This window comes from Phoca vitulina, unplaced genomic scaffold (assembly GCF_004348235.1).
Source record: "Phoca vitulina isolate PV1807 unplaced genomic scaffold, GSC_HSeal_1.0 scaffold65, whole genome shotgun sequence".
NCBI classification, from domain to species: domain Eukaryota; kingdom Metazoa; phylum Chordata; class Mammalia; order Carnivora; family Phocidae; genus Phoca; species Phoca vitulina.
Window position 1 is genome coordinate 6,590,099 of NW_022589768.1, and position 25,281 is coordinate 6,615,379.

Here is a 25,281-nt window from a genome sequence, read left to right on the forward strand (position 1 = left end):
GCTGCTTCATCTGTGCACTTGGGCTTCATGGGTTTACAGCGCTGGGCCCCAGAGCTGGCCCGTCTGCACCGCACGGGCATCGTCAATGCTTGGACGGCCAGCAACTATGATAAGAACCCCTGGATCCAGGTATGGAAAGAATGGCTCTGGGGCGGGCGGAGTGGTGGGGGGGGACAAGGTGAGGGGAGTATGCCTGCATTTGGGGGGTCATAACCGAGGTCCAGGTAGCAAGGTCGTGGGTTCCCATAGGTGAAGTATCTGTAAGTGGAGGGCAGTCTTGCGGGGGGCGGGTGGGGGCGGGGTTCCTGGAGTGGTGGGGCCGGATGAGGAGGAGCAGACCCCAGGCTGTGGAGGGGCTGTTTGCACTGGATGAAGCCTTTGGGGGCCTCGTCCCTCTTTGTGTGTGCTTCCCTGAGCACTGGGCCCAAAGCTCTGAGAGGCCCCCATGAGAAAGCCCCCCTCCTTTCTAGGTAGGGAGGGTGGAGGGAGTCTAAAGAACCCAGGAGATAAGGGTACCGTCCTCCCTCCTGGGGTCCAGGTGAACCTGATGCGGAAGATGCGGGTGACGGGCGTGGTGACACAGGGCGCGAGCCGCGCAGGCAGTGCTGAGTACCTGAAGACCTTCAAGGTGGCCTACAGCGTCAGTGGACGCAAGTTCCAGTTTATCCAGAGTGCAGAGGGGACAGGAGACAAGGTGAGGGCTCTAAAGAAGGGCTGTGGTCTGCACCCGCTGGGGCTCCAGAGCTATCTGAGGGCTCCCAGTGGAGTGAGGGTACGCTGGATGATTAGCCATGTGGTGGGTCATCAGTTGCCTCTTGGTTCCCAGAATTTGGGAAACCCACGTCATGCCCATGTTCTGTGGTTCCTACCTTATAGATGAGAATAATGAAACTCAGAGAGCTTCAATGACCTGTTGAGGGTGGCTGTAGTCGTGGAGGTAGGATGCGTTCTGAGCATTCAGGGCTACCATGTACGTTGTGCAGGTTGTATACTGCTCAAGGATGTCATTACTAAGTGAGCACCATGCACGATGTGGACATGATAGGTTTGTGTACTTCTGCCTGTGGGGGAATTAGTATAACAAAGTGTCTTGAGAAAGGAGTGCCTTTTCCTAATTTGCAGAGGCACCCTATAGATGATGGGTGGCCCTGTGTGAAAGCGGTTTATGCCCACGCCCCATGATGACCAAGAAAGGTGTGCGAGGGGAATCTGTGTTGAGGGCTGTGGGTGGTCAGAGGAAGAACTGGCCCCCTGCTGACTCTGCTAAGCCCCATCTCTGCCTCCCAGTCCTGACGAGGGAGGTGAGGCAACCCCAGGAAGCTGGACTGCCCACACTGACCCATTCCTCCAATCTGCTTTCCCCCTAGATATTTGTGGGTAACATGGACAACAATGGCCTGAAGGTCAACCTGTTTGACTTCCCTCTGGAGGTACAGTACGTGAGGCTAGTGCCCATCATCTGCCACCGGGGCTGCACGCTCCGCTTTGAGCTCCTTGGCTGTGAGCTGAATGGTGAGTACAGGGGGGCTGTGGTCAATGCTGAGAAATGGGCTTCTCTGCCTGCTTCCTTCTCAGCCAGGCCGAGCTGGGTAGGACGGCAGCAAGGCGGGGGACCTGGGCTCCCACAGGAGATGCTCACGGGAGGGATCACCTGGCTCTCAGAGCGCTTGCCTCCGTGTTTGTGATCTGCCAACCCTTGGCATTTGGGTTGGTGGGAGAAAAAAAAAAAGACACCCTTTCAGTTGTCAAAGTATTTTCTGTTCTTCTGATTGGTTCCTTGAGCTTCTAGAACATGTAGCATGAGTTCTGTTTTACAGACGTCAGCTCCATGAGGTCAGGGAGTTTGTTTTCTTCACGTCTCTAGTCCCAGTGTCTAGAACAGTGCCTGGATTGTAGATGTTCAATAAACATTTAATGAACGAGTGAATGAATACAGAAAGGGAGGCCCCGATAAATTATTTATCAAGTGCACACAAGCTGGTAGGTATTAAAACTTGGTCTAAATCCCTGGGCTTTTGACACCCACCCACTTAGTGCTTCTCTCCCCCCACCCCCCACCCCCGCAACCTCCCCCAGACCTCCTGTAACTCATCATTTAAGAGAAACGTGGGGGCTTCTAGAGTCCTAGGGCTGGAGCTGATGCCTTTCTGCTGCCCTTTCCAGACAGAGTCCCAGATGGAGGGATGGGGCATGGGGGGCACCAGGAAGAGACCGGTTTTCTGATGAGCCAGGAAAAAGTCATCACTGGCCAGGTCAGGCGGCAGGGGCTGGGCTGAGCAACTTTGTCTCAGCCCGGGGCTCTCCCGGGGCTATTTCCCTCTCTTTGCAGACACAGCGCCACCTGCTGGCCGCTGGCGGAACTGTAGGGCTCGCTAGGCAGAGCTGCAGAGCCAAAAGGTGGCTCTCTGCCTTTCTTGTCTTACTCAAGACCCGTCCTTTTAAAGTGTGAATTTAAGTCATTGCATTCCCTCTCCCAGGGTCATTGCCTTTTTGAGCCTTATTGTTTAAATGGGGAGTTACAGACTGCCTTCTGCTAAAAGGACATTTAAGCTACTGGTACAGGACAGGTCTGGGGGCTCTGCAGCCTTTGGCTATTAAAGTTGCCTGCATGGTTCATGGTCCTATCCCAGCCGGCTCCCTCCTAGGCCAAGAGAGGGCGAGCCTGGCAAGCTGTGGAGGCTGTCCTGTCTGCTTTCCTCAAGATATGGATCTTCTCCTTTCCCTAATTGGCATTCCAGTGGGCTGGTGAAAATGTTGGTGTGTGCGTGTATGTACACGTGTGTGTGCGTGTGTGCACATGTGTGGTGCTGAGGTCTGGGCATGAGGACTCCCCTGTTGGGATGGCTTTTGAGTGGAGACTTGAATGACAGAGCAAGCCCCATGAAGAACTTGGAAAGAGCATTCCAGGCATGTGAGGAGCTGGCAAGTGCAAAGGCCCTGGGGCATGCTGAAGGATAGAAGGCTGGCCAGTGGGGCTGGAGCCTAGAGAGTGAGGGGAAGCTTGCTGGGTAGTGAGGCTGGAGAGGTGGATGGAGCCAGATGAATTGGGCTGTATGGATCATTTTAAGGATTCAGATCTTTATCCTCAGAACAAGGGGCAGCCATGTGGGGGTAGGGGGAGTGCTAATAGGACAGGATTGGAGTGTGTCTAGAAGGGATCCCTTAGGCTGTGTGGGGAGAATGGGGGCAGAGGGCCATCGTGGGTGAGGGCAGTCCTGTGGGAAGATAAGGTGGCTTGGGTCAGGGTGGTAGACTGGCTGGGTTGGGTGGGTTACAGTCCTCTACTCAAAGTGAGCTCCGAGGACCCAGTAGTGTGAACATCACCTGGGGGCTTGTAGAAACACGGGCTCCAGCCCCACCCTAGACCTGTGGAAACAGAATCTTCATTTTAACAAGATCCTTGGTTGGTCTACGAGCAGCACTCCTCCCTGGGGCCCTTCCCAGGGTCACATAGTGAGGGACGGAGCGGAGAGTCCTGGCCTTTGGCTCAGTGCCCCTCCCAACGGCATTTCCCCTGGAAGCCTGACTTCGTCAGGAGGCCCAGGAGTGAGGGGGCACCAACTTCAGGGAAGCAGTGGATCTGTAGAGGGGTCCCCCTTGAGCCTAGGATCATGGCATCCTTTGCAAAGCTGCCCCAGGCCTGAGGCTTCCCGGGAACACCCCGCCTCCCAGCCCAGTAGCCTCTCCCCGTGAGAGGAGCGGGGGGATGACCTGGCGAACACCCCTCACAAGGAGGTGGTGCGATTAGCAGGTGGATACCGACACAGCTGGAGGCAAAGTCTTTAGTGGCCGAGTGCAGGCGTCTGGGGAGATGGTGGTGTAAGCACCATATACTCCAGCCTGCTCCCAGCTGGAGGCGGGGGTGTCCAGGCCTGCTTCCCCCACCCCCAGAGGCCCCCAAAGGACAGGCAGAGCGGAATGAGGAGTCCGCCAGGCGTGAGACACACCCATCGTTCTCTCGGGAGTTTTGTCTCCTCCTGTCCCCCCCTAACTGTTCCGGCCACCTGCAGGTGGGGATGACTGTGCTGAACAGCTGGGCGCGTTGCTGAGTGGGGCAGGCCTGTGCCCGGGCCCGAGTGACGGCACCCGGAGTGGTCAGCGTTGAGTGTGAAGGCCCCCTGGGGGACTCCGAGGGAGGGGCTGCTGGGCAAGGGGACGGGATCCGCCCTGAGCCCCGGGGGTTCTGACTGCTCTCATTTCCACCTGCTGGAGGACAGCCACGTCCCCTTCATCCCCGGGTTACCAGCAGGTAGGCCTTCATGGCTCTGGGAGGGGGCGTGGCTGGTGGCAATGATGTCACATTGGCTGGTGTGGTCATTAGGAGTGTGTGTGTGTGTGTGCGCGCCTGTGTGTGAGAGACGTGGGCACACTGCTTACTGTCTCTCAGCCTGCTTCCTCGCCTGCAGAATGGGGTTACTGATACGGCTTTCAGGTTCCTTGTGGTAGATGAAATGGCAGAAGTGAGCCCTGGATCAATGGGATGCTTGTTGCTGATGTTCTTGACAAAAATCATAGGCCTCAGCCTTGTTACATAGCAGCTGGACCGTAGGAATGAGAGAGAAGGGCTGAGTCCCGTGGAGGCCCAAGGCCCGCCCAAGTGAGGTGGTCAGGGCAGGCTTCTTGGAGGAGGTGTCTCATGAGTCAGGCCTCGAAGGCATGGGGGAGGTGGTGGCAGGGCCTGCCCTCGTGCAGAGGGGGCAGGTGGTGGGCGATCTGGGAAGGGCAAGTCAGGGTCGGGGTGGGAACGGAGAGCGGCTGGCCCAGGTGGGGAGTCGGTGAGGTGGGCAGAGAGAAAGCACAACGGTTGGCTCTAAAACCAAGAGGCTGCCTGGGGCTGGTCAGGATGCACAGCTCCTCCCCGTGGTCGCCTCATGCTGTTGCTTCTGGGAGGCTGCGGGTCCTGACCTCCGTGACAAACCTCCTTGTTGGCAGGATGTGCTGAGCCCCTGGGCATGAAGGACAACTCCATCCCCGACAAGCAGATCACGGCCTCCAGCATCTACAGGACCTGGGGCCTGAATGCCTTCAGCTGGTTTCCCTTCTATGCGCGGCTGGACAAGCAGGGCAAGTTCAATGCCTGGACCGCTCAGACCAATGATGCCTCTGAGTGGCTGCAGGTGGGTCGGGGTGCAGGGCTGCAAGGCTGGGGTTGGGTGGGATCTATGGGGTTGCTGATCTTTGACCTCCGCCCAGCCCAGGCTTCTGCCCCCCGAGAGGAAGTGTCTGAAAAGCCTTGTTTTTCTTCAGATTTGTTTTTTTTCCCCTCCCACGCGCCCCACCTTCTTCTGACTCTGCAACTCCCGAAGGGGAGGGTGGGGGAACTCAGGGCTGCTTGCACCGAGACAAGGCCCCAAGCCCCAGGCAGAGGAAGGGGTGTGTGTGTGTGTGTGTGTGTGTGTGTGTGTGTGTGTGTGTGTGTGTAGGGTAGGGCCATCCCCACCAGCTGCCACAGGGTGACAAGGCTGAGCCCATGGACAGGAGGGCAGGACAGAGGGGGGACACCTGACCCAGGCAGGCACACCTCAGGATTTCTCTGCCTGACTCGGCGTCTGAGAACACACCATGGGGCAGCCCTTGGATTTCATGAAATTGGGAACCAGGAGAGGCACAGAAAACTGGAGTGTCCGCTGGTCTTAGAGATGAGGGAACCGTCCCGGCAGGGTGAGGATTTGCCTGGGCCTCCCCTGCTGTTGGCAGCAAGCCAGGTGTGCAAGCCGGGTCTTGGGACTGCCTGTCCAGAGGCCTCTGGCAGGCTCCCCAGGATGGTCAGGGACCGGGGGCAGGAGGTTTGTCTCTCGGCCCCCAGTCGCCATCAAGTCTGTGGAGCCGGGTTCTGTGAGGAACTGCCTGCATTTGGACTCGTTCGAGATCCCTGCCAGGCTGCGGACAGCCCCGCAGGACCCCTCAGGAGCCGCTCCAGGAGCTCTCCTGTCCTTGTTCTCTTCGTACCGGGGTGGGGTGCGGTGGGGATCGGCTGCAGGTTGGCCAAGGCCCAGGCTGTGAACTCTAGCTTCACTGCAGCGAAGTGTCTCCCAGAGCGTGACAAAGTAGGTGACAGGGTTTATGTCCATGGTCTAGATGAGGAGGTGGTGCAAATGAAGTAGCTTCCCCCAAACTAGAAGTCAGGCCCCAGCCTGTCTGCCTTGTCCCACTTTACTGGAGAGAATGGTCTACACAAAGAAAATGTGGTTGGTTTTCCCTGTAGGTTGACCTGGGCTCCCAGAGGCAAGTGACCGGCATCATTACCCAGGGGGCCCGAGACTTTGGCCACATCCAGTACGTGGCAGCCTACAAGGTGGCCTACAGTAATGACAGCATAAACTGGGCCGAGTACAGGGACCAGGGGGCCATCGACAGCAAGGTGAGTGTCTGGCTGGGGGCTCTGAGGGGAGGTGGGGGGGGGCTGGCCCTGGGGCCCTCCTGACAACCCCTCTGCCTCCAGATCTTCCCTGGCAACTTGGACAATAATTCCCACAAGAAGAACATGTTTGAGATGCCCTTCCTGGCTCGCTTTGTGCGCATCCTGCCTGTCGCCTGGCACAACCGCATCACCCTGCGCGTGGAGCTGCTGGGCTGTTAGTGGTCAGCCTGGCCGGAGTGACCGCAAGGGCCCCTTACCTGGTCCTCCTGGCCTGCTGTTGGCCCGCTGCCGCCTCCACCACCCCACCTCCTGACTGTCGGCAGCTGGCGGTGGGGGTTTCAGCCACCTCGCCTTCCCCCCTGCCCCGCCCCTCCCCCTCCCCCGTGGCCCTGGCACCCACCCCTCCTGCCCTCCCATTCTCTTAGGCACTGCGGGAGTTGAGTAGGTCTGGGACGGACAGGGAAGGGTAAAGTAGGGAGTGGGGGTTACCTGCACCTCCCCGGATCCCTGGTTCTAGTCTCTTGTGTTTTCCCGACACTCGCTCCCGCACCCCACATCCCACGTTCCCACGGCCCCCGGAGGAAGCCCTGAGGCGCCAGGCTGGAGGATAACAGTCTCCTGTCCCTCAGCACGATGCTGCCGCTCAGAGCTGCCACCTAGTCCCCGACACGTCCCCCTTATCTTCCTGGAGACCTCTCTTGACCCTTGGCCTAAAAAGAGACAGAATGGGGTGGGGTGGGCGGGCTTATGGAGAGAAGGGGTGGAGGTGGGTGGCCTGGGGGGGGCACCCTCTGTGCTGGTTCTTTCCCCCAGAGTACACAGGCAGCTTCCAAAATATATTTATGTCACCCCCTGGAACTCTTGCTGGGGTTCATCATTGCTCCGTCCACATGGGCTTTGGGCTGGGCTGGTGCTCCCACCCTCCCCCCTCAGCCCTCCCAGAGGCCAGCATACTCGTGTCACCTGCCAGCTATGGAGAGCTGAACAGCGGGAGAAGGGAGGGGACTCCTGAGGGGTCCCACTTCCGAGTTCCGATGCCCGGCCTCTTCCCCTCCGTCCTCCACCCCCCACACCCATGCAGCCCCGGGGCCCAGAGCTGCTGCCCAGTGAGGGGCAAGGGGGTGCCTGGCACAGAGCTGTCTCCACGAATGCCTTTGCTCTCCTACCAGACCAGGAGCACATGGCTGAGGCTGTTGGGTTTTCCCCTTCAGCATTTTCTCTACATTTGGAGTGGTGGGCTGCAGAAACGACTAGAAACTCCATGAACCTGGGCTGCTTTCAGAGCTGTGGGAGGCTCCGGGGTGGGATGCAGGGCGGGAAGGAAGTGGCCAGGGCTCTGCCGAGTGGTCACGAGGCCTCCTGGCTGAGCACACTGGTTCTTGGGAGGCTGCTGGCAAGCTCCAGGGGTGCCCCTCCGCCCTCATCACCCTGCCCTCCAGGCTGATGACATCAGGAAGTAGCCAGTGAGGGGCAGTGCAGGCCAGTGCCCTGGTGATCTGGGAAGGAGACCGGCAGGTAGAGGAGGGACTGAGTAGCTGGGAAAGGGGTACGGGAAACCACCCTAGTATCCCAGGCCTTGGGACACAAGGTGAATTTTCTGGAACAAACTTTGGGAGCCATGCTGTGATACACATAGACATGGCAGCAGATCCGGGCCACGGGGCTGCCAAAGAGAGGGTGTGGCTTTGCTGGAACTTCGTGGGGAAAATTAGTCTGGAAGTGGCTCCTTCCTGAGAGCTGCCCTTGCCAGGGATTCTAAGCCGGGCAGGGACAGAATAAAAGGCCCAGGCTGTGGTCTTTGAGTGCACTGGGGATTGGGGCTCCCTACCCCTGGGGATCTTTCAGCCCACTCCTTCCTGTTTCAGAGATCTCTTCCGTGGAGCTGCACGGATTGCGTCTGGAGTCAGTCTGGGGGGCTGGGGAGATTTGCTGGCCTCCGGACTCCGTTTTGGGAGCATTTCCTAGCCACAATCCCGTTCTGGCCTCTCCTGGGACTAACAGTGGGAGAAGCTTCTTTCCTCCGCGCCTGTGCTCTGGGATGGTTCCACCCCCCCCCCCCCCCCCCCCCAGGAATGAACTGTGCCGGGACTTGCTGGAACCCAAGGAGTCCCACTTGCATAAAGGGAAACTGAGGGCTTCACTCCTATCTGTCCACAACCCCTGTGGTGGCACTGAATGTTTGCTGCGGGTCAGTCTCATCGGCTGTAGTCACAAGGCCCCCACCGGGCCCAGGAGCCCCGAGGCCACTCTGGAATGGCCTAAGCCATGCAGGCCCTTCTGCTTATCTCTGTAACCTTGGATGAGTTGGCCATAGCCTTGTGAAAGTCCCCCTCCGGAGAGCCTGGGGCCCTCGCTCCTGAACCCCTGGGCGGCCTCCCGCACTGCCACACGCGCTCACCGTCTCCTCCCCAAATTTGCTTTTTCGTACCTGACCGCGGTCTGGGGGAGCCAGTACGGAGATCTACCTGCCGGCCAGCCCTGGCCCTGGCTGGAGGCATGAAACTTGAGTTGCTGGAGCAAAACTGACCTGCCTGGCTGTGGTCCCTACCCCTTCCCCTGTGGCTCTCAGCACTGGGACCCCTTGACCCACCTCTCCCAGGAGTCTGCTCTACTCTCTGTTCCTGGTTTAAATAGGGTGGAGTCATTAGATCTTGGCTGCAAGCGGCCTTAGGCAATTTACTTAAATCTCTCTGGGCCTCAAGTCCTTCATCTGTAAAATGGAAATAACAAGACTGGCTCCATGGCCTTGTGGAAGCTGACAGAGAAGATGCCCGGATGCAAAGCCTGGCCCGGTGGAGGCCTCAAATACGGGTCACCTCCTCATCAGAGAAGCTTGCAAGAGTTTCCTAATTGGTACTTGAGTCTTATTTCTCCTCCAATCCATCTCCAGGCAGAGGTCAGACAGGTCTCGCCTCCTCGTGGAGGAACCTTCACTGGCTCCCTGATGCCTGGCATTTGCTTCGGCCACAGTGTACCTTCTAGTTCACTGCAGCTCTTTGTGCTCTGATGTGCTCCTGGCTCTTGTGTAACGCACACACACACACGCACACACACGCATGCACACGCATGCACTCAGGCATTTGAAGCATGTTTAAGAATGGACTCTGGACTCAGTGACCCCGTGACCTGTGACCCTTCTCCCGACGAGGGTTGAAGGACCTCTAGGCTTTTCTGCTGAGGGAAACTGTCCAGCCCAGGACCCCTGTTGACCAGGATGGAAACAAAACACCCTGTCCAAACAGAAGTCCTGGGAGGTGGTGCCTGCTGGATGGCTGGACAGACAGATGTCAGGATTCTAAGGGAGGGCCCTGCCCCTGTTGGAGCACCAGTCAGAAGCCTGGTTGCCCCTGCTGGCTGCCGGGGGCACCCCTAATTTTGCCTTCCCTTCCCCCAAGACCACTGTTTCAAGCCCCTCCTACTAGGGTCAGCGTCCTTGTGCCTGCCGTTGAGTTAACAGTCTGCCTGGGGATTTCATGATGGCTAAACTCATGGGCAGGAGGGAGGTCAGTGTCCCCTTGCCTTATGTGGGGGGTAAGCATACAGAACGTTTACCCTTCCTGCTCCTGAAAGTGGGGGGCAGCCATAGCCCACCGGCAGAGTGCTGGAGAGGGGATCCCCCTGTTTAGTCCCACTGTTTTGGATAAACCCGAGTGCTCTAATGGGACCCCCCTCAATCACGCACCTCTTCCATCTCCCACTTGCCCCTCTCCAAGATGTGATAGTAACTCCTGGACATTCCCTTTACACCCCGCTAGCATCTCAGAGTTGGAGCCAAGTCGGCAGCAACTCGTCCCTTTGGGACCCGCTCTTGGGAGAGAAAGGGGCGTGTGTTCCTTTAAGGGGCTGGCCCGGCGGGAACGCGGGGGTTTGTCCGCAGCCGCTTCCTCTCGGGCCATTCAAGATCCCCCAAATCCGCCCGCTTCCTCGGACCCGGACAGTCCCGGGCTGGGAGCGCTCCAGCTGTCCAAGAGCCGCCTGGGGACGGTACGTAGCTCGGGGGTGGCCGCGCTTCTGGAGCCCCCTGCGGTCCGTGCTCCCCCGCTCCTCCCCGCTTTGGGTCTCCCGCGGGGTCCCACGTCTCCCGGGGCAGGGTCGGGGAAGCGGGCAGGAGGAGTGCGCTGGGCACCGCGGGGGTCCGGGCGGAGCTGGGTTGTGATCGCTCCTGGGGCGCGCCCCGGGCGCGAGTTCGGGGGCGGGGGGGAGCAGCGCGGGGGAGCGGGCCGACTTGCGCGGGACCCCCCGGCGCGCCAGGAGGAGGCACATCCCCAGCGAAACCCGATGCCTCTGAGACCACCGCCGGGTCCAGCCCCTTTGCCCCCGGGGCCCGCAGGATCCCTGCCCGTCTCGTGCCGTCCGGGTCCTGCAGCCTCCCGCACGGTGCGCTGCGCGCCGGGCTCTGCCCCGCGGCATGTGTCGGGTGCTCCGGGGTCCGCGGGAGCCCGGGGGTGGCGTGGGGGTCGGGGACCGGGCAGACCTGCGCCTCTTGGCCTCTGCCGCCCCCTCGGCTGTCCCAGGGAAAGCGCAAAGGATGCCCGTCGGTTTCAGGCCTCGGTTCGCGGGGGTTTCTGCCTTAGGGCAGCGAGACCAGAGGCGCAGAGGGAGGGCGGCGAGTAGCGCCCTGGGTAGGAGATGGGGTCGCTCAGGGAGGCATTTAGGGCCGGTGGGAGGCCAGGAAGGAAGCAGCGCGGGCTCTTGGACCCAGCTCTGTCACCAACTCGCTGGGTGGCCCCAGCGGCCTGTATGACCCGGCCTGGACCGTGGTGCCCAGCCCTGACCCCCGGGAGTGCCTCTGCTCTCTGCAGCAGGGGGAGGAATGAGAGGCGCCCTGGCCTCTCCCCCGCGGCCCTACGTGGGCCAGCGGGCTGGGAATGCTGGTAGGAAACACCTCCGGCTTTCATTTTCCGGGGGCCACAGGTTTCAAAGGCGCGTGTAAGCCTCGTCTAAACGGGGCGGCCCCCCGAAGTCAAATTCCTCCCCGGGAGCTGGGGCTTGTGGAAACCTGGAGGGCAATGCTGCCCCCTGCTGGTGGATGGGGGAACGCTACTCTCCGCCGGACAAGTGAGGAGAGCCTGGGGGGGCCCCATCTTCCTTCCGAGTTGGGGTTCCCCTTATTCTGCCATGGGGAGGGGTCCCGAGGCAAGTGGTGCTCGGAAAAGCAAAGGATGGGCTGCCAGGAGACTTGAGAATTTTCTCTAACCTCTGCCTGTTTACCAAAGATAAAGCCTTGGATGCTTCACTCACTTCCATGCCCTTGGCCTCAGTTTCCCCAACTGTAAAGAGAAGGCAATGGTGGCTGCTTTCTCTCCTAGGCAGTGAGAGGGGAGAAAGATCCACCGAAATAAGGGGAGACTGCACTTTTAACAATAGTAATAACCGCTATATTTTGTGAGTGCCTGCCCTCCTGCCAGGCAGCGTTCTAAGTGCTCTGCAGACATGCTCTCCCTTAATTTTTACAGAAATGTTTTCTGGTTAGAATTGTTGTGACCTCCATCTTACAGATGAAGAAAGCAAAGCTCAGTGACTTGCCCACTGATACGCTGTTAGTAATTGGGGGGAACCGGAACCGAATCCCGGTAGCCGGTCTGATTCTAGAACCCGAAATCTGCCGCTATGTTCTTCTGCCAGTAAGTATTAGCAACTGTTTGTGGAGCACCTGCTATGTGTTGATGCTGGACATAATGCATCTTATATAATCCTCACCACAGTCCTAAAGTGAGGTTCTAGTATTTATCCTTTTTTTTCCCAGATGAGGACATGGAGGCACAGAGAGGTTGAGTAACTTGCTCAAGGTCACTCAGCAGGGTGCAGGTGTGTCTTTGCCCAGGCAAAGCTCCAGCTGATTTGGGGAGCCTCCCATGGCCCCCAGGGTGGCCAGGGTCAGGGAGCCCAGGCTGCCTGTCCTTTGCTTCCCTGAGTGGTGGTGGTTGGCTTTCGCCTAACATTCAGGGTGGTCATTTGTCTTCAGCCCCCGAGCTTCCCTGTTAAGTCTGCTCTGGAGACCAGGAAACTTCTGTTTCTGTGTCCTCTAGCACATGCGACCCTTTGACAACACGGATGTCCCATATCCTATTTGCTGTCTGTTTCCCTCCCTGGAACGTGAGCTCTGGCAACTTCCGATTTGTATCCCGCATGCCCAGAACTGTGCCTGGCACATGGCGGATGCAGGATAAAATACCTGCTGAGTGAATGAGGCCACATTCCAGCTCCATGTATTTCCTGATGAAGACCTTCACCTTAGCCATGCAACTGAGCGTTCTTTTTCTTCTTATTTTTAAGGGGGGGGGTTGGCGCGCCTGCGCATGTGCGTGGGGGGGGGGGGGGGCAGAGGGCGAGAACCTCAAGCAGACTCCCCGCTGAGCGCGGAGCCAGACCGGAGCTCCATCCCATGACTCTGAGGTCACAACCTGAGCCGAAACTGAGGGTCAGATGCCCACCGACTGAGCCGCCCAGGCGCCCTGCAACTTTGCATTTCTGAACCTCCGTTTCCTTCTCTGTACAAGGGGGATAAAAATTGACATTGTGAAACCCACAGACAATGACGTCCGTGCAAGTGCACTGATGAGTGGAAGGCAGCCCTTCTATGTGACAGATCCTTATGGGAGCTGTGAGTCCTGCCTCCGCTGTCTCGGCCACGTGACCTTCGGACAGTTGCTTCATGTCTTTGTGCCTCTGTTTACCTGTGGATTAATTGGGGAGAGTAAAATTCTTTCTGACTGGGTTGGGGAGTTTTTGGAAGGGTCGGGGGAGCCGCTGGACATGGCAGCCCTTTAAAACCGAGGGAGTGAGTGTGTGCTGGGGTCTCAGAGGCTGGGAAGAGGTGCCTAGGAGCTCGCTGGAGGACCCAGAAGGTGCTAGAGTCTTTCCTGCCTCAGTGCATGTTTCTGAACGATGAATGACCTCATCCACAATTGGTGAGAACAGTGGGGGACTGAAGTGTGTCATGGAATGACATTGGTCCAGTGGTGATTTTTCTCAACATGCTGACATATTGGAGCGACTATAACAGGATTTCTCACAAGCAAAGAGCAAGCTTTAGCAAGCTAGGGATTCCTTAAGATAAATGTGACAGTCCTGCAGAAAAGTACGCATACGAATATCTCTCACTATCCAGGCTCTTTGTTGTTCAGTGTTCAAGACTCAGGAACCAAATAGATTTGGACAATGCAGCATCCCTTCCTACCAAATTGTTCCGCCTCTCAAGATCCAAACTTGTACCATCTCAAGGATGCAATGGATCTGGGGAGATGGGGGTGCCTAAACAGCAGCTTCACACTAAGTTTTCTGCTAAGCGTAGGAATCACATGGTGAAGTTGCAAAGTCATTTCCCTTGAGTTAAAAAAAAAAAATGAAGATGGCTCCACCCTGGGTCAGATTCTTAATTTTGGCAAATCTGGTTTCTCCTGGAATCCCAGGCCCCCGAAAACCTACATCTCAAAGGAGGAAGCCCTTGCCCCGGTGGTGAAGGCTGCAAAGGGCTGATTGACAGGGCGTTGGGTGCCAAGGTCAGTGGAGAGTTCACGGTGCTGGTGTTTTTTTTATTAGGACTCTTCCTGGTTTTGTTAACAGTCTGGTTACAAAGCTGCATATGTTTTGAGGAATCTGCCCCAGCCTTATTTTTCCCCTCATTTGTATCTAATGCAAAAATTTGCATCCTTTTCAGGCCCCCAAGTATCACCTTGTGACAGAAACACCTCCATTTGCTCATCCCAGGGAAGCCCCTTCTCACTGGAGGGCATCTGGGCCTGATGAGCTGCTGTGAGGAGGCAGGGCACACGGCAGACCGGGGCTGGAGAGCCCTACGCTGGCAGAGGCTGCGGGTGCCCAGGGACACGGTGGGGCCTGTGACATCCAGCTCAGTATCAACAGCCTCTCGGTCCTCATTCCACTTCCTGCCTGGTTCCAGACGTGGGACCCTCAAGGAAGGGAAAGGAAACTCTCCTAGGAGGGCCTGCTGTGTACTCTGCACACGTCACCTCCCTGAGTTTGACATGGTCATTCCGGGCTTTGGAGCTGGAGTGGGTTCAGATCCCGACTCTGCCATGTCCTCGCTGGATGACCTTGGGCTGATGATTTAATCTCTCTGTGCCTTGGTCTTCCCAGCTGTAAATGAGGATACTAAGAGGTTCCACCTCTAGGGGTTGTGATCAGGAGTAAATGAGATAGTAAGGGCCTGTTAAACTCAGCTGTTCATATTTTTATGCCAGTGGGAGCAGTCCAAGTGAGGCTCCGCTGGGTTCACAAAGAGACTCAAAATGGGGTGGCCTAAATACGCTAGGACTTTGTTTTTCTTTTCTCATGACACGGGGTAGATGGGGGAGGTCCAGGGCTGGTGGACCTGGCTCTGTCATTCAACCCGTGACTTACATCTCTGAGATGATGGTGGCACCTCTGGTCGCCAGCAGGGAGAGGGAAATACCAGGAAATGGTATCCCTGTTTTAACCCAAGAGCTGCATGGGGAACGTCTTATTTCGCTGCCATTGTGCAGCATGGAGTCCCAGGACCCCTCCTCGCTGCAGAGGGAGGCTGGAATTACAGCTTTCTGCTGACCAGTCAGGCACCTCTCTAGAACTATGTTACTGTAGGAGAGGAGTAGAACACATGGGTGAAACAGAGGTCGTGGTGAGTTTAATGAAGTTCATTTCACAACTGAGGAAACCTGCCTGGAATCACACAGCTTGTAAGGAGTGGAGATGGGGTTTGAACCCAGATCCTCCTACCCAAGAACTTCTGTATTAGGTTGCGGATTGTGCTGCCTGGTGGGGCTGCCCAGATCCAAGTCCCCGTGAGGCTTTACGGGTATCTCCTGGGGACTCCTCTTGGACAAGAAGCGAGACCTCAGAAGGACGGTGTCCCACTGCCGTGCTCAGCACAGAGGGCGGCTCTGGGCCTCAGGGTCTCTGCAAAGGGGTCTAGGAGATCAGTGGCTTCTACCTGTCAGCTTCCTCCACGTCTGCTCCTTCCTCCCCAGCAAGGGCTCCTAACTGTTATGGAAATAAGAAGATTCCCTTCTCAATCACACCACCCTTCCTTACAGATTACATGCTTTCCTCTCCTTTTTCTTTTTAAAGATTTTATTCATTGATAGAGACAGAGAGAGCATGAGCCGGGGTGGGGGGCGTTGGGTAGAGGGAGAGGGACAAGCAGAGCCCCCTGCCTAGCCAGAGCCGGATGCAGGGCTCGATCCCAGGACCCCAAGATCACGACCTGAGCCAGTCAGACACTTAACAGATTGAGCCACCCAGGTGCCCCCTTTCTTTTCTTTTCCCCTCCCCTCCTTTCTCCCCACCCTCCTCCCTCCTCCCTCTTTTTGCTGTTCTCTCCCATTCTGGTTTCCATACAGCAGACATTCACGGGGCCACAGCCTTACGATCATAGCAAACGGGCAATTCTCATGTTCTGCTTTGTCCATTTTAAATTACACCCTAAGCGTGTTTCCACGTTGCTGCATGATAATCATAGTCATATTTCCATCTAGGTGCCCGCTGCGCCCTGGCCTTGCTGCCCCACCGTCCCCCTTCAATGCAGCCCCGGGAGGGGTGTTTCTGACTGGCTCTTCTGATCCTGTGGCCCCACTGGCACCCCAGGGCCTTTGGGACAAAGGAGAGAGGGAAAAGCCTGGGCTGGAGACCCAAGGGCATCTAGACGCTGGGTCTGCTGACCCCTCTCACCGCCTCCCCCTGGATCAGCCAGGGTTTTGGCAGGAAGAATTCACCCTCGGTGGTTCCAGCAAAAAGACTCTACTAAGGAAGGAGTGGCTGGCTAGAGTGGGGATGGGGGGCAACGCACAGGGGAGCGGAAGACAGAGAGACAAGCAATGGCAGTCGCTCCCCCCAGGCCTGGGGGGGTGGGCAGGAAAGGGAGGAAATAGTGTCACACAGCCCAGGAGAGCAGGTGCTGAGGAGAGGAGCCAGCAGCAGGGCTGTGGTCACAAGGGGACACAGTGCTGCAGAGACACGGCTTTTCCTTCCTCCCGCCCATCTCCTGTGGGTGCCTCCCGTTGGCCGAATCCCGCTGGAAGCCAGAGGCCAGGGCGCCGGGAGAAGCCAACAGAGATCAGGGCAGAGAGAGGCACAAATGGAGAACTTCCAGCACATTCCCAGCCCCCCACGTGTTCTTTGGCTTCTGGGCCTTTGCGTTTGCCGGGCCCCTGCTGGGCACACCCCAGTGTCCTTTCCACCTGGCTAACTCCTGTGTCTTCAGTCTCATTTCCTGCCCCTTTTCTCCACCCCACCTCTGTACTCCCCACACGGCATGGGGACTCTGCGCATGGGGACTCTGCGCCGAGTTCCTCCAAGGCTGCCGGTCTTTTAAATCATTAAGCACTCAGCAAATGGCAATGAGCAGAGGGCGGGGGAAGATGCGGGGGAGGTGAATGAGGCATTAGCCTTGAGTGCAAAATACACCAGGGGAGGAGGGTGTGTGTGCACCAAAAAAACTCAGTCATCAAGATGTATTTAAATGCAATATTAAAAAAAGCACAAATAAACAAAACTACAGCCCAAGGGCTAGCTGCCTATTTTGACCTTGACTCAGGATAAGAAATCTGTGACCTCCCATTCACCCCGCCCCCCACCACAGACCTCTCAGGACTGAAACAAAAGCTTGACAATGCAGGATTCCTCTCACTAACCATGAATACACCCTGAGATTTTCTAGTCTAGTCTAGGCCCTTCGGTGTCATTAAAAAGATGCTGCTCACAATCTTTCAGATTCAAACGTGCCGTCTGAAAACTGTCGATAATGTCCTATCGCCCTGTGTAATTTTCTCCTCGGACTTCATGCCTCCTCCTAACTCCTCCCTAGGCTTTGTTGGCTTGCTTCTGGCCCAGCTTGCCTGTGGGGTGCAGTCCCCCGAGGGCAGGGACCTGGACTCACTCCCCTCTGCCCTCGGTCTTCTCTGCTCTGAGAACAGGAACTGCCGGGCAGAAGATGCTCCGTAATTACCTGCTGAGCGAGTGAGCAAGCGGGTGCTGGAACCCAGGGGTCCCTGGCCCCCCATGCAGCAGGTTTCTCTCATTGGCTTGTTTTTCTTCTCTTCCCAGCCTGCCCCGGACACCCCGGCGCTGCCGCTGTGCCTAGCGCCATGGGCCCGCTGCTCCTGGTCCTGCTGTTCCCGCTGCCCTGCGTCTCGGGCCTGCCTTTCTACAATGGCTTCTACTACTCCAATAGTCCCAACGGCTGGAACCCGGGCAACGGCCACGGCGAAGGTGGGCGGCCTCCTGGCTCTGGCTCTATGCTCCGCTGGGGGACCAGGACCTCTCCTGGCTCCTGCTGTGATATGCAGCCTCCAGGCCGTGACAGGGGACAGGGCGTGGAGCCAGAAGCCCCTTCCCTCTCGGGGCCCTTGCAGCGGACCAGGCTCATTTCTGAGGAGTGCAAGGGATGGCTCGGTTACTCTGTGTTTGCTAGTCCTTCGGGCTTGGAGTGCGTTGGAGCCGAATCACCTGTGCGCTTAAGGACACTCCCAAAGTCCTGCCAGTTTTCCAAGATCTTAAGTGTGACCTCCCCCAGTGTCCCCAATGGAAAGGGGGTTTGAGATTAGACAGATGTGAGTTTGAATCTTAATTTTGCCATTTAGTAGCTACATGGCTTTGGGCAGGTGACTTTTTTTGGCGGAGGGAGAAGGGCAGAGGGAGAGAGAGAATCTTAAGCAGGCTCCTTGCTCAGCATAGAGCCCGACACGGGGCTTGATCTCACGATGCTGAGATCACGACCTGAGCCGAAATCAGGAGTCGGATGCTTAACCGACAGCCACCCAGGCGCCTCTGGGCGGGTGACTTTTTAGTTAGCAGTTGTCCACCTACCGTGCGTCAGGTACGCGTCCTTGCCTTCCGTACGTTGTCTCATACGGTCCTCACAAAAGCCCTGGCCTACATACAGCAAGGTTAACAGCCAGCGCATCGGGGGCGCCCAGCAGGCCACGCTGAGGCGGGGCGCCCTGGCAGCCCTGAAAGCAGATACTGCGGATTATTTCATTTCATAGATGAGGAAACCGAGGCTCCCAGAGTTGAGCCAACCTCCCAGGGCACACAGATCCTAAGAACCCGCGCTGAGATTGGTCTCTGGCAGGACTGAGGACCCAGCCTTCCCCCCCATCATGACATGAGCCTCCCTCAGGCTCTCGGGGAGAATGCGTTCCTTGCCTCGCCCCGCGTCCGGTGGCTGCTGATGGACCTGAGCTGGTAGCCGTGTCGCTCCAATCTCTGCCTCCAGGGTCACATCTCCCTCGGCCCCCTTCTAAGAAGATACGTGTGACTGCAATCCTTAATTCAGTCTCCTCTCTGCCGTAGAAGGCAACTTTCACAGGTGCCAGGAATTAGGACCTGGATCTCTCAGGGCGCCATTATTTGGCTCCCCACCTTCCTTGTCGCCCAGAATTTATTTTGTTAGACAATCACGACTTTATTTTTTATTTATTTTTTAAAGATTTTATTTATTCATTTGACAGAGAGAGGCACAGCGAGAGAGGGAACACAAGTAGGGGGAGTGGGAGAGGGAGAAGCAGGCTTCCTGCTGAGCAGGGAGCCCGATGCGGGGCTCGATCCCAGGACCCCGGGATCATGACCTGAGCCGAAGGCAGACGCTTAATGACTGAGCCACCCAGGCGCCCCTAGACAATCACGACTTTAATGAGATTCAAAGAAACTTAAAAACTTGAACTTTCTACCCATGATTTCACCACTTTCCCTTCAGTCCCTGCATATGTGCGAGCAAAATCGCAAATAATCCCCCTGACCTGGGGAACCATTGCTAACCTGTTAGGTAGGTCCCTCCAGCCTTTGATAGAGGATTGGGAAAATTGTCTTTCACCTCCTGCTCTACATGTGGTTTGGGAATCTCCCTGTCACTTCATAGGATACAATTTTTTTCCAAGATCAATGAGTAGATATCTAGCTGCCAGGTTAGTTTACTCGGCTGTGTGGTGTTTTGTCACATGGAGGCATTATGATTTAGCCCAACATTCTCAGTGTCTTCGGTGAAAGCTTCAAACACAGCTTCACTAAAGCGTCGGGGGAAAACAAAGGACGTAGTAGCCGCTACTTGGTAGGCTTGCCTCACGTCTGTTGCGCTTTTTCCAGATGTCCCACCTTCCCTGATTTGAGCCTCAGCACAGCCCACTGTAGCTACCGGGGTGACCCCATTCTACAAATAAGGAAAGTGGTCTGGAGACTCAGCTGATTTCTCTAGACTAGACTAGACTTGCGGAAGGTTGGAGCCAAAATCCCAGCTTATCTGACCCCAGGCCTGTGGTCCCAAAACTCTGTGCTTACTGCCGGTCCTAGAGCAGCCTTCTCCAACTTCAGTGCCCGGCAAGGTCACTTGGAGAGCTGTTAAAACACTGATCTCAGGGCCTTACCCCCAGAGGAGGTCTGGGGTGGGGCCTGGGAGTTTGCATTTCCACCAAGTTCCCAGTGATGCTGTTGCTGCTGGTTCAGGGACCCCCCCGCCCCCCGCTTTGAGAACCACTGCACCAGGACCATTGGCTTTTTCAGCATGAGAGCCTCTGCAGGGGGCCTCCTATGTCCTGCTCACCCTCCTCCCCCACCCTGTGTACCTCCAGGGGTCTAAGTTGACTGTGTCTGCAGTCGGTAGGACAGGTCGCTGGGGCTGGTTGGCCTTGGATGGCCCCAGCTGCGAGGGCTTGTCTCTGCTCCCCGTGGGCTCTCCTTCCCTAGCAGGTGCGCCCAGGCTCGTTGTTGCGGGGGCTGGCAAGGTCCTGGGAAAGAGTGGACCCAGACTCCCAGCAGACACAGAAGAGTCGTCACTTCTGTCATGTTCATTTGGTCAGAGAAGTGGCAGGGCCAACATGGATTCAAGGCGGAGGGGAATAGCGTCCCCTCCTGATAGGAGACGCAAAGTCACAGTGCAGAGCGTGTGGGTATGGGGAGGGGTGCCGCATTATGGCCATTCTTGCAAGGTGTAACTCCCGAGGCTGGGGGTGGCCCTTGCAGGGGCACGGATGCGCTGGAGCAGGTCCCCATTGGCACCCACCTCTCTCCCAGGCGTCTTCAATGGGGTGAAGCTGGTGGTAGAGACACCCGAGGAGACCCTGTTTTCCCACCGGGGGGCCAACGTGACCCTGCCCTGCCGCTACCGCTACGAGCCGGCCCTGCTGTCCCCGAGGCCCGTGCGCGTCAAATGGTGGAAGCTGTCGGAGAATGGGGCCCTGGAGCAGGATGTGCTGGTGGCCATTGGGCTGAGGCACCGCTCCTTTGGAGACTACCGCGGCCGGGTGCGCCTGCGGCAGGACGGGGAGCGCGAAGTGTCGCTGCGGATCCGGGACCTGCGGCTGGAGGACTCCGGGCGTTACCGCTGTGAGGTCATTGACGGGCTGGAGGACGAGAGCGGCCTGGTGGAGCTGGAGCTGCGGGGTGAGGCCCCAGTGGGCGGTGGGGGGGTCGGGGGGACACGAGGGCCCGGGCCACGGGGAGAGGGCCCCGAGAAACCATCTAGAGCTCTGTGCTTTAGGCAGCCATGCAGACCTTGAAACCACCCCACGGGGAGGCTACGGCTATCATCACCCCCATTTTATAGGTGAGGAAACAGAGGCACAGGGAGGTCAAGTAACTTCCCTAAGGTCACACTGCCCATAAATGGCAGAGTAGGAGTTTGACCCCCAGGCAGTCTGGCTCCAGAACCCACTACTGCCTCTGGCTCACACCTGACTCAGAGGAAAACAGGAGCTGAGACTCCGGCAGGTCGTAGACAGCACAGACCAAGGAGGCCGCCCGGTGTGAGTGGCGGGAGGGGTGGGCACGGGGCACGCGGCTGAGCCCTCGTCCAGTCCCAAAGGAGTGCCCTGCTCAGGCCCAGAAGCAGACCCCACACAGTCAGGTTTTCTGACTTGACAAGAGAAGCATATACTTTTATGTGACATCTCTGGACTTTTCTGTAAAAATCTTCTAATGAAAAAAAAAAAGCAACAGTTACAACTCAGTGTTGTCCAAACCAGCCAGAGTGCGCACGCCACACCTTGTGTGGGCTCCCGTGGGCCATCTCTGGGGTCTGTTACCTTCTCTGTCTCTAGGACGGGCTGTGTGTCCTCATACCTGTCCGACCTGCGAGGGAGGCAGCTGGGACGCACAGAGAACCATGGTCTGGCTCCATGCTCACCCCGCCCCTGCTGTGGCGCCCTGGGTGGCCGCCTCGTCCCCTCGGAGCTCCCGTCCCCTCCAGTGTGAGATGAGGGCCTCCTCCACCTCCTTGTGAGGAGAGGAGGATGAAAGGCAAGTCAGGGACCTCTGCCATCAGCATCCACCTGTCTGGCCCAGATGGCAGCCGGAGGGGTCACACTCCTCCTCCCTGATGTCGGATATGACGGGGATGGGAGGGTGCCCACATAGTCAGGTGAGAAGACTGTGTCCTCACGTGGTGGAAGGGGTGAGCGACCTCTGTGGGGTCTCTTAGAGAGGGACACTGATCTCTTTCCCAAGAGTGCTGCCCTCGTGACCTAAGTACCTCCCAAAGGCCCCACCTCCTGAGACCATCACATGAGGCTTTGGGATTTCAACACGCACTAGGGGGACACATTGAGACCATGGCACTGGGGTTCTTACAACAGCCCTGCGAATTCACAGACGTAGACTCCGTTTTGGACCCGGAGGGGAGATGATGGGTTTGCTTCTCTGAGGGAGTGTGTGTGTGTGTGTGTGTGTGTGTGTGTGTGTGTGTGTGTTGGGGGGAGCATCCTTCCCAGTGGGGCAGGGGGCAGGGACTGGGGTCTCCAGCCCGCTGGGCCCCTGCCCACCCCGTCAGGCCCCTCTTTCCTCCCTCCCCAGGTGTGGTCTTTCCCTACCAGCACCCCTGGGGGCGCTACCGGCTCAACTTCCTCGAGGCCCAGCGGGCGTGTGCGGAGCAGGACGCGGTGGTGGCCTCCTTCGAGCAGTTGTTCCGGGCCTGGGAGGAGGGCCTGGACTGGTGCAACGCAGGCTGGCTGCAGGACGCCTCGGTGCAGTACCCCATCGCGCGCGCCCGGCAGCCCTGCGGGGGCCTGGGCCTGGCTCCGGGCGTGCGCAGTTACGGCCCCCGCGGCCACCGCCTGCACCGCTATGACGCCTTCTGCTTCGCTCCGGCGCTCAGGGGTGAGCGCGCCGGCCGGCCGCGGGCCTGGGTGGGAGGGCGGCATCTGGGGAGCTTCGGGACCCCGCTGCTCGCCCCGCCGGCACCTTCAGCTGGAGGTTTGGAGCACCTGCAGGGGTGCAAGCCACGTCGGGCTGAGTTTTGAGTGCTTTACTGCTGCTTCACCCCAATCCCTGGTTTACTGGGTCATCAGACATTTTTTGAGAGCCTACTGCGTGCTGGGGCCGACACTAGGTCCTGGGCATCATAGACAAAGCAAGCCCCGTCTGTGCTCACGAAGGGGATCATTTCACGGGAAGAGAAACAAATAAAAACAGAAATTCGTGCCTTGTCACATCCCAAGCATTCAGAAAAGTGTCCTGGCACGTAGTAGGTACTCAGTAAATGACTTTTTTTTTTACACTTGATCTTAGCCAAAAGGCCGAGAAGCGATGATGACTTTTTTTTTTAAAGATTTTTTTTTTTTTTTTAAATACGCTCTACACCCAACGTGGGGCTCGAACTCACAACCCCAAGATCAAGAGTCGCACGCTCCAGCGACTGAGCCAGCCAGGCGCCCCGGGACTCAGTAAATGATTGGGTGGGCGAGAGACTCTGATTGGTGCAGACTAGGTGGGGTGCCCATCCAGGGTGCAGTTAGGGAACGCTGAGGTGGAGTACAGACATGCCTGGAGGGACCCCAGCCCTCTGGCAGGTGGGATGGAACCCTCAGAGAGGGGGTCAGAACTGGGAAGGTACGTTCCCAAAGGACACATGGCAAGTGCCCACAGCCTGGTGGCTCCCTGGGCTCGTCCTTGCCCGCTCTGTTTGGGGAGGTCTGATGGGCGGGCGTTTCTGCGGGCCCCACCGTCCTCTCTGGCTGCCCCCTCCGCCGGCCAGCCCTCACGCCCCACTTTCCCACAGGGCAGGTATACTACCTGGAGCACCCCAAGAAGCTGACCCTGGCAGAGGCAAAGGAGGCCTGCCGGGAAGACGGCGCCCACATTGCCAAGGTGGGCCAGCTCTTTGCTGCCTGGAAGTTCCGTGGCTTGGACCGCTGTGATGCCGGCTGGCTGGCGGATGGCAGTGCTCGCTACCCTGTGGTTCACCCGCGTCCCAACTGCGGGCCCCTGGAGCCCGGCGTCCGAAGCTTCGGCTTCCCAGACCCGCGGAGCCGGGAGTATGGCGTATACTGCTACCGTCCCCGCTAGGGGTCCCGCGCTTCCCCTCTCGCGCTCTATTTATTGAGTGGGTCATTTTCCCTTGCAGGTTGGGGCAATTTTTGTGTTGTTTTTATACTTGCCAAGTTAAATTTTTTTAAATTACTTTTTTTTTTTTTTTTTGGTAAATCCAACTTTCCAAATCCTCCCTTTGTTCGGGTGGACACCCCAAGGCTCCCCCGTTCCAGGAATCCCTCTGCCCCTCTCCTCTAGGCCAGTAGAGGCTCGTGGGCTCACAAGGGCTCTCTACTGTCACTGAACGCAGCCCCTCTCCCTGTCTCTCAGTGACACATGGTGGCTGTCCCTGCCCCTCCACCTCAGCCCGGGGTGGGGGGGGGAGGGTGTCCAGGGGGCCCTGGAGCTGGGCATTGCGGTCTCCTGCCTCCTCCTCTGCGAAGCTGCTGGCCCAGATCAGGGCAGCTGAGGGCTAGGGCTGGAAGCGGGTCCCTAGGCTTCTGCGTGAAGTCCCAGGAAAGGGAGAAATTTCTCTCCCCGTTTTTTCTCTCTCTCCAAAGAGTCTGTATTTTGTTCTCCTTTTTCCCTGCTCAGGGAGTGGCCCTCAGGTGTGTGTACTTTCTTTGGACAATAAATGGTGCTGTGACCCCGCCCCCCCATCCCTGTGTCTGGCTCTCTGCCTCGTTCAGTCCTGGGGCCCAGCTCCCTTTCCAGGGAGAGCGGGGGGCAGTTCTATTTCGGGGAGTTCCGGGGGCTGCACCTTCAGGCCCCCGTGGTTCTGGCTTGCCTGCCACGTGGCCCACCCTGCCTCGGGGCTGGCCTAGCAGCTGGGGGCTCCGGCCTGCTCTCCCACCATCTCTGCTCCCGGGCTGTGTGTCAGCGTGGGCCCAGAAGAGGAGGAGGCTCCTCTCAGGACACAGAGGAGGCCGTGCCCTCCCCCACCGTCCCCCGAAGATCTCGGAGACCAGCCCCCTCCCCAGCTTCAGGAAAGCAGGCCTGCCTCTGCTCAGGCACGCCTCTGCCACTCACACTCAGGTATGGAGTCCGTTCTTCACGCGGGCCTATGCTTCTCAAAGTGTGGCCGGGTAGCATCCCTGGGAAATTATTAGAACTGCCCATTTCCGGGCCCCACCCCAGACCGGCCACGGGAGAAACTCTGTGTTATCACAAACCCTCTCGATTCTGATGTAGGCTCCAGTTTGAAAACCACAGACGTCGTTGTACTCCCAACTGATCCGTTAATTAGTTACGTAATTCTTGACCTATGTGACATCACTGTACCCTCTCTACTTTCGTCCACTTGTTTCCAGACTCATAGGTAATCTGGACACATGTCTATATTCACCAACAAATACTGGACCACACATATACACACCCAAAAACATACCAGCAAACTCACAGCAGCACGCACTAACCAGCACCCAGACACACTCACAAACAGACGCGAGGGCCCACTGAGCAACTGTGATGAGCAGGGTGGCACCCACCTGGCCTCCTAAGGAGCAGGCTCGGGAGGGGACAGTGCCCGCCATGCACGCCTGGCCCCACTCAAGGTCTCTTAGGGGGAATCCATAAGAAATCCAAATTGTTTTTGTCGATACCCTCTAGCCTCCCTGAGGGCAGGATGCCCAGACCTTTTGGCTAGTGGCCAGCGAACTAGCTAACCACAATTATGTGTAAGCAAG

General features: G+C 57.7%; 2 protein-coding genes across 2 annotated transcripts in view; both read left to right on the forward strand.

Moving 5' to 3' along the window:
* The window catches only part of MFGE8 (milk fat globule EGF and factor V/VIII domain containing), a 12,770-nt gene extending 5,551 nt beyond the window's left edge, over positions 1-7,219 (forward strand). Inside the window, exons 5-10 of the mRNA XM_032392118.1 lie at positions 1-129; positions 539-694; positions 1,368-1,512; positions 4,933-5,117; positions 6,206-6,361; positions 6,443-7,219. Of these exons, the coding sequence (XP_032248009.1) occupies positions 1-129; positions 539-694; positions 1,368-1,512; positions 4,933-5,117; positions 6,206-6,361; positions 6,443-6,580 (909 nt within the window). The 3' untranslated portion in view covers positions 6,581-7,219. The remainder of the gene's footprint in view (positions 130-538; positions 695-1,367; positions 1,513-4,932; positions 5,118-6,205; positions 6,362-6,442) is intronic.
* Positions 7,220-10,273: 3,054 nt separating this feature from the next.
* Positions 10,274-23,689, forward strand: HAPLN3 (hyaluronan and proteoglycan link protein 3). The gene is made up of 5 exons (XM_032392119.1): positions 10,274-10,345; positions 17,405-17,569; positions 20,366-20,734; positions 22,142-22,444; positions 23,346-23,689. The coding sequence occupies exons 2-5, from the start codon at positions 17,446-17,448 to the stop codon at positions 23,630-23,632; spliced, it is 1,083 nt and encodes a 360-aa protein (XP_032248010.1). The 5' UTR covers positions 10,274-10,345; positions 17,405-17,445; the 3' UTR covers positions 23,633-23,689.
* The last annotated feature ends 1,592 nt before the right edge of the window (positions 23,690-25,281 follow it).